The sequence below is a fragment of the Asparagus officinalis genome, chromosome 5, assembly GCF_001876935.1.
Source record: "Asparagus officinalis chromosome 5, Aspof.V1, whole genome shotgun sequence".
Classification (NCBI taxonomy): Eukaryota; Viridiplantae; Streptophyta; class Magnoliopsida; order Asparagales; family Asparagaceae; genus Asparagus; species Asparagus officinalis.
The window spans coordinates 123,767,366-123,782,207 of record NC_033798.1 but is presented as its reverse complement, the minus strand read 5'-3'; the positions used below and the strand labels follow the sequence as shown (position 1 = coordinate 123,782,207).

General features: G+C 37.8%; 1 protein-coding gene across 1 annotated transcript; it reads right to left on the bottom strand.

Moving 5' to 3' along the window:
* On the bottom strand, positions 2,939 to 3,484 carry LOC109842548. The gene has a single exon (XM_020411413.1). It carries the CDS (start codon positions 3,482 to 3,484, stop codon positions 2,939 to 2,941), a length of 546 nt encoding a protein of 181 aa, XP_020267002.1.

Sequence of the window (14,842 nt, the reverse complement as noted above, 5' to 3'; positions counted from 1 at the left end):
GGGGGGGGTGGGGGGGGTGGTGTGGGGGGGGGGGGTTTTGGATAATTTGATGATCTAGGCATGAAAATTGAACTAGAAATATAGATCTAAATTACCGTTCACCTTCGAAAACAATGGAAGTCTTCTCCTCTCTCCTCCCGTAGCCAATGATGGGAATTAGGTCTCTTTTCTGCATACGGTTGAGAGGAGGGACTCACACCCTTTATATAGATATTTGTGATTAACTCTACCCATCATGGTTTAATCACAACCGTGGGATTACACTCCGATTGATCCTATCCTTTAGATGTTCAAGATAACCACCCAACTTGATAAACTTGAAACTGTCTAACCAGACCATGTGGTTAGCATCCTGATCCTAACTTGAATCCATGGCAACTTTAAATCAAATCCAAAATCGAGTAGGTTGGGCCACATGGGTTCGTTGGATTAATCGAACCCAACAGGGGGGGTTGATGTTGCGGCGTCACGTGCTGTTTAATTTTAAGAAGGATCGATGAAATCTTTTACTGGATTAACTGCGGGCTGATTAATTCAAAACTCGGACTTCTTGTTTTTTGGTCATCGTAACAACACAAACATGTATGCCGTTCTGAAACTTTTACCGGCATCCGCCATGTGAAAACCATCACCTTTAGTCCAGAACGAAAGCCTCAAATATGATGCCCAATCATATTCAGCTTCTGCACAAATTTAAGAGTCTCTTTACTTTAACCTTTATGACTCTATGGACCACTGTCTTTAATTCGAGTTTCTTTACAATTAACTTGAAACTCTTTACTTTAAACTTTAGTTTTCTTTACTTTAAAATATATATCAAGGAACAATGACCAAGAACACAACGCTTGAAAATATCAAACTGCTAAAAATTAGCAAAATAGTTTCTTTATGAGCTCAAAGCAATCCAGAATATAGTACTTGAAAACAAAACAAAACTACTACGACAACTGAATCTCACTGATCATACAAAATCGAAAGACTCTAAAACACCCATACTGGATACATGTTCCTTGAAGAGCCCTGGAGAAATTCCATTTGTCAAAGGATCAGCAATCATCAACTGAGTCGGCAAATGAGGAACCTCAATCAATCCTTGTTCGACCTTATCAAGGACTAACAAGTACTTCACACCGATGTGCTTATTCCTGCTAGAAAAATTCTTGTTCTTTACAAACTGTACGACTGCCTGATTGTCACAATACAACTTTGCTGGCCTCTGAATGGAATCCACCACCTTTAGTTCACTGATGAAATTCTTGGTCCTCTACAAATACCGCAAAACCTTCTTTACAGCTTTCCAATGAGCTACATCATGATTTTGTTGAAACCTGCCTAATATTCCCATGATATAACTGATGTCTGGCCTGATACATGACACCGCTACATTAGACTACCAACTGCAGAGACATACTCCTCAGAGTTCACGAGCCTACGCTCAACTTCATTTCATGGGCATTGAGATTTATTGAACATATCTCCTTTGACAACTGGGGCTTCACCTGGTGCATAAAACTTTATTCCATATCGTTGAAGGTTTTTTCTCAATATAAGCCCTTTAAGATAAGCCCAACAAGCCTTTACTTCGATCTCTATGGATCTTGATGCCCAAAACATAATGAGCATCTCCGAGGTCTTTCATATCAAAATGCCTCAAAAGAAAAACTTTAGTCTCATGTAGGAGATGAATATCGCTGCTGGCAAGCAATATATCATCTACATATAATACTAGAATGACGAATCGGCTCCCACTGATTTTAAGGTATATGCAGCGATCGACAGGATTCTCTCGGAAGCCATTTGATGTTATCACTTGATGAAATTTTAAGTACCACTGTCTGGAAGCCTGCTTGAGACCATATATTGACTTCTTCAATCTGCAGACCAGATCTCCCTTAACTGCAAACCCTTCAGGCTGCACCATAAATATTTCCTCATTCAGATCTCCATTCAAGAATGCCGTCTTGACATCCATCTGATGGAGCTCAAGGTCAAAATGGGCGACGAGAGCAAGAACTATCCTGAGAGAATCTTTCTTAGATACTGGAGAAAAAGTGTCGACGTAGTCAATCCCTTCTCTCTGCTTGAAACCCTTGGCCACTAGCCTGGCCTTGAATCTCTCAATATTTCCTTCAGAATCCCTTTTGGTCTTGAAGACCCATTTGCATTCCATCGCTCTAGCTTTGTTCGGCAAAGGTACCAACTCCCAAACAGAGTTCTTTTCCATTGACTGAAGCTCTTCTTCCATAGCCTTTAGCCAATCAGCTGCATGAATGCTGTCTCTAGCTTGTGAGTATGATGAGGGATCATCGGATTCTGGATCAATGCATCCACTTTCTTGAAGATAGACCTCATAGTCATCAGGTATGGCAGATCTTCTGACTCTAGAGGATCTTCTAACAGGTTGTGGCTCTTCTGCAGGTACAAATGTTTCTTGAACTGGAGGAGGAGGTGGAAAGCTATCTGGAAGAGTAGGAAATCTAGAGATGACATCTAATAGCGGAAGCGACTGCTCATCTTCTAAAACTTCCTCAAAACTCAGACCACGATGTTCTGAAGAAGCCCAGAATCCAAGCGCAGACTGAAAGTCCCAACGAGCTCCACCTCCAAAGGCTGTGAGTTTCCCAAAAGCAGTTGCTCATTTGTCCTTGCCTTCCGACTGTGGATTATTCCCTTCCTTCTTCTTCAGCCACTGCTTATACTTCAGACAGTCTCTCTTCATATGACCAGGTTTCTTGCAAAAGAAACATTCAACTTTTTCACTTGCTGAAGAAGTGCTAGAAATAGTTGAAAGATTACCGAAAGACTTCTTCGCCTTATTGTGCCCTTGATACTTGAAGGATTTCTTTCCTACCTTATTTGGTCCAAGCTTGTCATGTGCTAGATTTGCCATCTCAGCTTTTTCTGTTTTCAGCCGCTCTTCATCGAGCTCATTCAAGTCTCATTTCCTGTCTTGAGAACTGTAGTTCACCTTAAAAGTGTCAAATTTGCTTGGTAGAGAAGCGACTGCAATATGAACCATTAGATCATCCTCTAACTGAAGTCCCAACTCCCTGAGACGAATGATCAACTGAGAGACCTTCAAAATGTGCTGCCGAACATCACCACTTCCATCATATTTCAGATTAATGAGTTTGGCCAGATAATTGTACTGTCTTGCTCTAACGGATCCCTCAAACTGCTTCTTGATGGTCTCAAGCAACTCCTTAGCAGTTTCACAAGCCGGAATTCCTCCACGAATAGTCTGGTCCACCGATGCTCTAATGATCAGCATTGCAAGCTTGTTGGCTTTGACCCACTTAGCATGAGATTTCTTTTCAGATTGACTTGATGACTCATCAGGCTCTTCTGGCTTATCTTCAGTGAGAACATAGTCGTAGTCAAGACACCCAAGTACTATTTCAACTTGCATCATCCAGTTGCTATAGTTGGAACCGGTTAGGGGCTCAATCCCAGTCAGATGCTTCTGGATAAACTGTCCGTCCATATGCATTACACCATGGACGTATAAATCAAATGAGACCTTCAATTTTATTAACTTTAATATTTCCACATCCAATTTAGGGTTAGAATGGATGGGTCAGAGTGTTTTACGTATGCAACCTTCCACTCTGCGGGACAGGCGGGTGCATCATCTCATCACACCTTTGGGCAAGTGATTTGACATGCTATTCGCCCCCCAAATGTGATATATAATCACCTACAGAACTAGCCTACACAGTGTCAGTTTGATTTGAACACTTCCTAACCTTTGGGCAATAGGGTTATTCTCCTCTCACTGACATGTTTCAACTATCCTGCACCACTTATCCTGTAGGGGATTTCCTAGACACCTTTGGGCAAGACTAGTAGTCCACCCACAGATAAGTGCAACCTTCCAGTCCAAATGAGAGTAAACTCAACCTTAGAAAATTAGGGTATTATAGGTTGGTCACCTTTGGGCAAGACACTAACCTACTCTACCATAATTTCTAAGTGACTGTTTTACTGATCTTCCTTAACCCCATAGGTTGATCTAATACTATAATCCGTTTTATCATGAACCCAAATATTTACCCCACCTGAATTAAGGATATAATTAGGGTAAATCAATTATCTTTATGTGCATACAATAATCTTTATGAATTGTCCAAATTACTGTATTAAAACTTTATAAAATGAAAATTAAAACTGTATAGTTGAAAAGTACACAAAATGATCTTTCCAACGACTATTTATGGGCTCAAATCGGACTTAAAACGGATCTGTAACGACCAAAACAAAATGAATGGTCAAAACTGTAATGGGTCGGGTCTGGAAATTAACGGATCTGGCCCATTACATAATGGGTTGGGTCAGATTTTAATGGATCCAATCCATTACTGTAGCGGGTTGGGTCCATTACATACTTGATTGGGTCTTCCTTAATGGGTTATATAATTCAAATAATAAAAGATATTTAATTATACTAATTAATCAAAATATTTAACCCTAATAAAAAACCCTAACCCTAACCCTAATCCCACCCAACCCAAGCAGCCACAACGCCGCCGGCACCCAACGCCGGCCGCAACCGACACCTGCACCATTCTTCCGCGAGGATTTCGATCGCTTCAAACAGCATCTGTGAAGGAGGTGCGGCCATGACAGAACAACATAAAAAAAACTTTTTTTTTTTACTAATCCAGAACGGCAGAGGATGGACTGTCTCCACCTCCAAAGACCACGGCCAAGATGCAAATCCAGATGCAAAGGTAGATGCAAATCCAACATGATGAGTTATTGAAATCGATGACGACATGAAGAAAACTCAAAGTTGACGACATGAAGACAACTCCAACCATGGCCAAGAAAAGTCAAAAGTGGCTAGTGGCCAACATGAAATTTTTAATAATTATTATATTGGCCATGGCCAAAGAACTTCTCCCAGATGCATGATTTTTTTTTTATTAATCAATCCGAAATTCCTTTGATGGCGAGGAGCAACCATGGGTCAGAAATTCCGTTGATGGCCACGGAGAACAGAGACCAAAAACTTTAATTTAAAAAAAACTTTATTTTTAAACTAGAAATTAATTAATCCAGAAATAAAAACTTTAATTCTAGATCAAAAATTCATGCACAAACATGCTCTGATACCACTGTTGGATAATTTGATGATCTAGGCATGAAAATTGAACTAGAAATATAGATCTAAATTACCGTTCACCTTCGAAAACAATGGAAGTCTTCTCCTCTCTCCTCCCGTAGCCAATGATGGGAATTAGGTCTCTTTTCTGCATACGGTTGAGAGGAGGGACTCCCACCATTTATATAGATATTTGTGATTAACTCTACCCATCATGGTTTAATCACAACCGTGGGATTACACTCCGATTGATCCTATCCTTTAGATGTTCAAGATAACCACCCAACTTGATAAACTTGAAACTGTCTAACCAGACCATGTGGTTAGCATCCTGATCCTAACTTGAATCGATGGCAACTTTAAATCAAATCCAAAATCGAGTAGGTTGGGCCACATGGGTTCGTTGGATTAATCGAACCCAACAGGGGGGGTTGATGTTGCGGCGTCACGTGCTGTTTAATTTTAAGAAGGATCGATGAAATCTTTTACTGGATTAACTGCGGGCTGATTAATTCAAAACTCGGACTTCTTGTTTTTTGGTCATCGTAACAACCGTCAAAAACATGGATAATCTTTATAGTAGAAAGCCTGGCCTTGATCCTAAACAGTCCAAAAAGAATTTAGAGTATTAAATGATCTAGCTGGGCATTTCTTAGGCACAGTGTCCATGGAGGCCTATTTTGAGAAAGGATTTTGATTTTAAGAGATGCCCTTGCAATGGGAAATGATTTTCATTTTAAGAATATCATGTTTAGCAATCCTCTCAAAACTAAATCAGGACTAATCTTAACCCAGTTTTAAGAGAAATTTATTTATCGTTTGATCTAGAGGGGACTTGGATTAAAAAAAAGGACCGATTTTGTTCAGATTCTTTTCGCATTAGACCAGTGTTGGTCAATTTTTTTCAAACAGACTAGGTTCAAAACTGCTCTCATTTTAGAATATTACGAAACAAGAACGAAGAGATGCACATTAAGATGTTTAAAATGGCTACCTTCTTAATGATATGGGCTAAAACACTTCTTTTTCCTGAAAACGAGGACGTTTGGAGGGATTTTATCCTAATTAGATGAGATTTATAAAATTTGAGGAATAAGACAATATGTCTGAATGATCTTAAGGGTAACTCCGATAAATAAGAAAGTTTGAATGGTAATTTAGGCATAATAACGTATATTTAGTGGTTTTATAGATGCATATTAGGATTTCGATTACAAATGAAGAGGATGATTGTTTACCTTCCAAGTTTGGGCTGCAGATTATTGAATTATGTTAATGCTATTGAAGTTCTAGATTGAATTAAGGATGATATGCTCGTGTTCTATGCGCATTTCGCAAGGAAAGATCTCTCTCTCTCTCTCTCTCTCTCTCTCTCTCTCTCTCTCTCTCTCTGTTGCAAAAACAACAACATAAAATGGCATTTTTGAAAGTTAATGGGTGTTTAGAGTAACCCAAATGATTTGCAAAAAAAAATGTAACCCAAAGTTGATCTTATTCTGGGTTTAAGAGTTAATCCAACCACGATTAAGTTTTTTAACTGAAATACTAATAGAGGGCCCATTTCGCAGGACCCTATAGGATTTGAGGGACCAATATGCGATTTCCAAGATGAGGGACTAATATGAAATTATTGCAGGTCTGAGGGACTCATATCTAAAAATCCTTTCTTTTTTCAATCAGCTATAACTGTTCCATACTCTTGCTGAGTCTTGCACAACCTGCACACAGGTTGACGTTATCATGATTCATTTTGTAAACATTTCTCCCATCTACCCAGTGTTTTACTACAAATTAATCTTAGTATCGTAATATAACAAACACAGATCAAGAAGTGTTTTTATCTGTAGTTAGCTTCTCATTCACTTTGTACCTGCAATTGGCTAGCTTGTGGTCTGGATCTTCTTATCAGATCGAGGCGAATGTAGCTGAAGTTAAACTTTTTTGTTGAGTGCCGTATGCTGTTGGCAAGATGGGAAGTCTACTTCTCATACCGATTTGATGAAGGCAGTTATCAGTGGAATACTTCTTAGTTTTGACAATTCGGTTTCGACACGAGCAGGTGCTAGTAGAAAGCATTAGTCGATCGATAGTTTTGACAGTTTCGGTGAAAATTACTTCGTTTCTTCAGGTTTTAAATTATTTGGACAAAGATCAAAGGTCGGTCTTAATTATAGCCAGCAAGCCATTACCAGAAAGTTCATCAAATGATCTAGGGTAATTTTTCTTACTCGTCACCAAAGCTTTAATTACTTGTTATCATGGTCATTTTACTTTTTCCCGCGATTGAACCTTGATTAGTCGATGGTACAGATGATTATGTAATTGAGAATTTTAAGTATATTTGATGACCTGCTTCTCATGTCACGTGTATCGATCTGTGCTTTCATGTGTGTGTGTGTGTGTATGCGTTTAATGTCACCGTGGTTTAGTATGCAAAATTGCTAGCCATCATTTTAGCATCTTTACAGGGTTGCTAACAGTTCACCCATTGGTTTATAGACTACTGCACTGCTAATTTTATGATCGCGATAGCTGTCAGAAATTGTAATTTTATGTAAAAGAGCTTTTCTAATGATTGGAAGCAGAACTAGAGTAGCTAGCTGTATAGGCAACTGCCTGTCATTCTACTGAAATCTTAATCGATCAGCTGAGCATGGTCATTTTTTATAAATGTCAGACTTGATTGTATTTCTAAGACCCCGTAGAGAGAACTTCTGCTTCCAGTCAATTTTGTACACAAAACTAACAGTGTGATGCAGATAACTCACTGGATTGATACATGTCAACCTTTTTTCCCATTAAACACAAACCATCAACGCTCTTTGTAGTGGTGGGCACGAGGCTATTTACTCCAGTTATTTACGAAAACACCCTTTCTACTAGTCGTATATATATGCTACATGCATTGTTCAGACTTCTAGTTTGCAAAGTGTAACGCCCCGCCCCGGAATCCCGGAGTCGGTACGCTATTAGATCTGATGGACTGGCCTCACAAACCACCACATGTCTTTTCAGCACGTTTTGTCCTCACTCACACGCTCCCTGGAAAACTTCCCAGGGGGTCACCCATCCTAGAATTTCTCCAGGCCAAACACGCTTAACTTTGGAGTTTCTAAGAGTTGGGTTCCCGAAAAAAAGATGCATCTTGATGGTATGAGTATTCCAATCAAATCTATCAATACTAATCACATCACCCTCTCAAGGGTTGGGGTATTACACAAAAGAAAGGAAATTATTGTACCTGTCCATTGCGGGATACCTTCGGTTGCTCATGGTCAGGCCGCATATAACACAGTTACAGTAGATATTTTCCCCTCCAAATGGTATACCTGCAGCAGCGGAATTTGCTGTTCCACAGGTGAAACAACTGTCCTTTTTAACATTATTGGTCATCTATTTTTTCCCCCTCCTTTAACCTTTTTTTGCGTTATTTAGATATTAGGCCTTCATATCTTCAAAAATTCCATATTAGTCCCTCAATGGCCAAAATGCTCTCGGTTAGTGTTTGTTTGAAGGGTTATTTGCAATTTGACACTCTAAAATTTACACCTTCTATATTCCAGTTTTTTTTTTTTTTGACGCTATGATATCTCAAAATTCACTCCTTTTTTAACTTTGACATCCCAAACATTTTTTGACACTTTTGATGTCCAAAGTTTACACATCTTTTAAATATAATATCCCAAATATTCCATATTTTTAAACTTTGGTATCTCAAAGTGCAAACTTTTTTTAATTTTGATACCCTAAAGTTTGGGCATCAAAGTACCAAAAACAAAAGTTTGGGGTATCAAAGTTAAGAAGGTATAAACCTTTTTTTTTTGGTAAGAAATATGCCAGAAAAAACTTCAAGGCATCAAAATTTTAAAATGTGTAATCTTTAAAGTATAAAAGTGTCAAAAAAATTTAGAATATTAAAGTTAAAAAGGTGGAAACTTAGATCCCAAAGTGCAAGGTAAATTTTAAGAGAGGTATCATACATAAAGGGTATTTTGGTCGTTGAGGGACCAACTTGTAAGAACACTTAGGATTTAAGGGGGACTAATGAGCAATTATTGAGATTTAAAAGAGGCTAACATCATTGGTATTATTGAAGATTTCAGTGACTAATATCTAAATAAGGCTCCATTTTTTTTTTTGCAGCTGTGTAACATTTAAATTGATGGTATCATACAATATTAACAGGGGGATCTCAATGCATGGGTGCAGGTGGTGGAGGATCTCTACGTGAGAAAAGAGCCACAGGTCTGTCGTATCCTTCTTACTTCTGATTTTATTATGGACTTCATTTCTACCGGTGCATCTAAAATCATAAAACATTTTAATGTTTAGATATTTCTTTTCTAAAAACTAAAACTATTAAGCATTCAGTGTGGCTCAGTGATACTCAAATTTATATCACTTCACTCACTACTTGGCGGCTTGCAGAAGAGCCTGGTAATTGTAGGAGGAAACAACTTTGCACGTCCTACGTTTGAATGTCCTTATTCAAGCAATTCGGCGGGAGACGGGCTTGCAGCTTCTGTAGAGATATGAATGACATAGTTTAGGCTTTTACCTATTGTTCATGATCGAGCTGGAATACGCGAAACAAGTAATTCAAGTAAAATTTACTGGTATTCGATACCGAAATCACCATTACTTTTTTTTCCTTTGACAACTCAGGCAAGTCCGGATGTAATTTAGGCTTTTCGTGTATTTGATTTGTCCAAAATTTAAGTACCCTGGAATACCTGATGTCCTCTAATTACGTACTTTGTGCAGATAAACGCTGAATAGTATATAACAGAAATAATTTATATTCTTGATAAAGGTACGTAGATGTTCTTGAGCTAAATCTACTCTGAGGAGTCGTGGTAAGACCGTTCTCTGTTGAAGCAGCAGTCTTGATAAGGATGGATGATATTTGTACGCATCTTATCCTTAATTTGTTTTCCATACCTGATGTTTAACCCAACCGCAGTTACTGTACTGTTCATTCTTTTCTTAAAATGCCCGTTTAATTCTTTTTGGAGTGCTATTTTTAGTTTACAGTATGCTACTATCAATCACCAGCATATTGAAAGTATCCTTAAGAGTACGTGTTAATGTAGTAAGTCAAGAATTTCACAGATGCAGTATGCTAATGCTTCTCACTGGATCCAGTCTAGGCTCATAAAACCTCAAGGCCTCAGATATACTCTATTGAGGGTCCAGCAAAAGCCTAGAGTTGAGCCCCTGCAGACTGAGAAGCCTTTAAAGAGAAACTGGCGAATAGTAGAGTGAAAGTAATGAAAAAAAAAAAAAAACAGATTTACGTGAAAACCCCCCTAAATGAATTTGGCGTAAAAACCACGAAAAAAGATAGAAGAATCCACTATGAGGAAAAACGCTGGAGTTACCTTTGGAGTTACAATCTTCCTTTACAATGAGAAATTCTCTCTATTTTTCTCTTTTACTCTTTTATATGTGGAGTTGTTTCTGAGATGGATTTTTCCTAAAGAGTTTTAGACCTATTTATAGCAGCAGGACAATCACTATTCACAAATTTTTAATAATTTTTCAAAATGGTGCCTAATTTCGGTGAATAATTTGAGTGGTGGGGCCTATTCACTTTTTCTCTTTCAACAATTTCGGCTGACAATCTCCCACTTAATGATTTGATTGAGTACCAATCATATCTTCACACCATTATTTCTATATTATCATCTTCATGTTGTTCACGTCTCCGACAGACCACAAGAGGATCGACACCAAATAAATTTATCAATATTGACTATTTTTGTCAAAAAGTCTGCTAGGTTGTCTTTAGTGTGAATTTTCTGCATATTCACTGTTCCTTCTTCCACTTTCTCATGAACGAAGTAGTACTGAACTAGAATGTGTTTTATCTTTGAATGAAAAGCTGAATTTTTTGCTAAATGCAAAGCTCTGACTGTCACAAAATAGAAAGATCTTCTTTTGTTCATGCCCGAGTTCCTCCAACAACTTCAACCATATCGCCTGTTTACAAGCTTGTGTAGCTGCTACATGTTCTGCTTCTGTTGTTGAAGTAGTCATAACTGACTGTAGTTTTAAAATTCAGCTTACAGCTCCACCAGCAAGTACAAACACATATCCTGTGGTGGATTTGCTATTATCATGATCACTTGCATAGTCAGAATCAACATATCTATTTGACAATAAAATCTGATCCCCCATAACATAATGCAACATTTGAGATTCCCTTAATATATCTTAGGACCTTCTTTACATATTCTAATACTCTTTACCAGTATTCGTTATGTATCGACTAACTACTCCCATTGCTTGTGCAATGTCTGGTCTTGTACAAATCATAGCGAACATTAAACTTTCCACTGCTGATGCATACTGTATTCAAGACATCTTCATCATCTCTTCTTCACTGTTAGGACTCATAGTGAAGGATAATTTGAAATTAACAGGAAGTGGGATAGAAATTGACTTACAATCTTACATGTTAAAGCGCCATAAGATTTTTTTCAAATAATTCTTTTGAGAAAGCCTAATCTTCTTATTAACTCTGTCTCGGTAAATTTGCATCCCTAGAATCTTATTTGCAGATCCTAAATTCTTTATTTTAAATTTCCTAGCCAACTGTGCCTTTAATTTTTTGATACGATCTTTGTTGAGGCCGGCAACCAACATGTCGTTAACATACAACAATAAGATAATAAAGTTATTTTCACCAAATCTCTTAAAATATGCACAAGGGTCTGAATTAAGTCTGTTGTATCCAAGGTTCATGATGAATGAATCAAATCTCTTGTACTAACACCCCGGTGCCGCTTTAGACCATACAGTGATTTGTTCAATCTGCAAACCAAGTTCTCTTTTTCTTTTTCTTTGAAACCTTCTAGTTAGAGCATATAAATTTCTTCTTCAAGATCTCCATGAAGAAATGCTATTTTCACATCTAGCTACTCTAGATGTAAGTCAAATATAACGTTCATAATCAGGATTATTTGGAATGTTGTAAGTCGAACTACAGGAAAAAATATTTTATTAAAGTGAATACATTTTTTCTGAGCATATCATTTTATTACCAATCTAGCACGATATTACTCAACTTGATTATCTCCAATTCGCTTGATCTTGTAGACCCATTTATTTCCAATAGTCTTCCTTTATTGTGGTAGTGACACAAGTACCCAAGTGTTATTTTTATGGAGATCTTCAATTTCTTCCTGCATTGTTGTCATCCACAAAGATGTATCTGTACTGTTTATAGCTTCATAGAAAGTTGATGGCTCTTGATCCTATGTTAGAAAATAGTACGCAACATTACTCTTCGTAATATAATCTGAGTGCCAAGTCAGTAGTCTTCTCTCACGAGTTGACCTTCGAATTTCTGGAGCTTCGGACTTGACTGGTTCTTCTACATCATGCTCTGATGTTGCTTTAGAAGAATTTGGATCATTTTTTACCTGAACATCTATAGTCTCTGAGTTCTTTCTTGAGCAGCTTTCTTTCTATTCATTTTGTAGTTGGTTCTCTACAAAGATAATATCTCTGTTGACGATAACATTGCAGGTAGTGGGATCCCACAAGCGATACCCCTTAACTCCGTCAGCATATCCCAAGAATATACATATTGTGGATTTTATATCTAGCATTGTAATTTCTTATGAATTGTACATTACGTACAATGGACTTCCAAATATACGGAGGTTGGAATAATCAGCTAGTTTTCCGGTCAATATCTCCATCGGCGTCTTTAACTGATTGCAGTTGATGGAAATTGATTTACCACATAACATGTAGTTTTAACTGCTTCCACCCAAAAAACTTTATCCAGATTTACAGTTGTCAACATTTCTTTTGTTCTTTCCAACAGAATCATGTTCATCCGCTTCGCCACTCCATTTTGTTGAGGAGTATAAGCAGTACTGAATTGTCTTTTGATGCCTCCTTATTTGCAGAATGCAAGAAATTCACCGTTTATATATTCTCCTCCATTATATGACTTTAAGAACTTGATCTTCTTTTCAGATTCAAGCTCGACTCGCGCTTTGTAGGCTTTAAAGATTGAAAACACATCCGTCGTCTTCTTGATAGGATACACCTAACATCTCCTGAATTAATCATCAATAAATGACACAAAATATTTTGCTCCTCCTATGGATGTAACCGGTACTTGCCATACATCAGAACGAACCAGTTTTAGAATAGCATTGCTTCTATAACTCAATGTGTTAAACTTCAGCCGATGTTGCTTACTCGTAACACAATGCTCACAGAATGAAAGAGCTACCGAATTAAGTCCATGCAGCAGCTTCTGATCGGAGAGAATCTTCAAGCCTCCTTCTGACAAGTGGCCTAATTTATGATGCCACATCATGATTTGTTCTTCTTCATGGCTAGTTGATGTCACACATGAATGAGTTTCCTGTAGGGTTTCTCCCTTGAGCACGTATAGATTTGCAGCTATTTTTTCTTCTCTTATTATGACAAGCGCCCCTCTAATAATCTTCATGATCCCATTTTTTATATGGGCCTTGCATCCGAACTCATCTATTTATCCTAAAGACAATAGATTCTTCTTTAAGCCTTTCACATATCGTACATCTTAAATGGTGCGTATTATATCATCAAACATTTTGATTTTAATAGTTTCAATACCAGAAATCTCCAATGCATGATCATTGCCCTTGAATACAAATCCCACTAAGATATGTTCATATTTGTGAAAACATTCTCTCCGCGAAGTCATGTGCCAGGAGGTTGCTGAATCTAGAAGTCAGACATCAACAAATCTCTTTCTACCTTCATCAATAATGGTTATTCCTCTATATAAAATTTTACCTCTTTCTACCTTCATCAATAATGGTTATTCCTCTATATAAAATTTTACCATCATCTGATGTGCTGACAACACATCCTTGAGTAGGGGTGTGCAACGGTCGGTTCAGTTCGGTTTTTACCAAAATTTGAACAACCGAACAGAACCGCCTATAATTCAAAACCAAACCGAACTGTTGCAAGTCGGTTCGGTGCGGTTCGGTTCGGTTTGTTAACTGTTGCAAGTCGGTTCGGTGCGGTTCGGTTCGGTTTGTTCGGTTCTAACTTCATCAAAATTCTTATCAAACAACAAACTGTGTTAAAGAGGAAAAAGATATCAACCAAGTAGGAGATTATGAAGCATTAAACACTGATATAATGATATTGATTTTAACCCATAATGATTCAGAAAATGAGTTTAGTGTTTGAGTTTTTGACTCTTTGGGGACAGGTCGGGTAGGGTTTGAGATCAAAATGGGTAATATTACGCTATATTCGGTCGGTTAGGGTCGGTTTGGGTTGAAAAATTTTCAAACCGACCCGAACCGTCCTACTCATAAAACTAATTTTTTCAGGTCGGTTCGGGTCGGTTCGGTCGGTTTTTTTGGTTTGGACCGAACCATGTTCAGCCCTATCCTTGAGATGTTTGATGGCTCTAAAGACTTTTATCACCACTCTTCTTATTGTGCCAACATTCTGATTTCACGTGCCCCCTTTTGCCACAATTGTAGTATTTGATATTCTTCTTATTTCTTAATTTTGATCTACCATGGGTATAACTCCTACTAGAGTCACGTTATGTTGATCTTCCTCTCGTCACCGATAAAGCATTCGCTTGTTGCGAACTTGCCTGCTTATCTTCATTGTTCTTAGACCAGTTTTCTTCCTCCAGAACAGCGGCTACAACATTATCAAAAACTAGATTGTCCGTAATAACGTTGTTTGTTAGGTTGATGA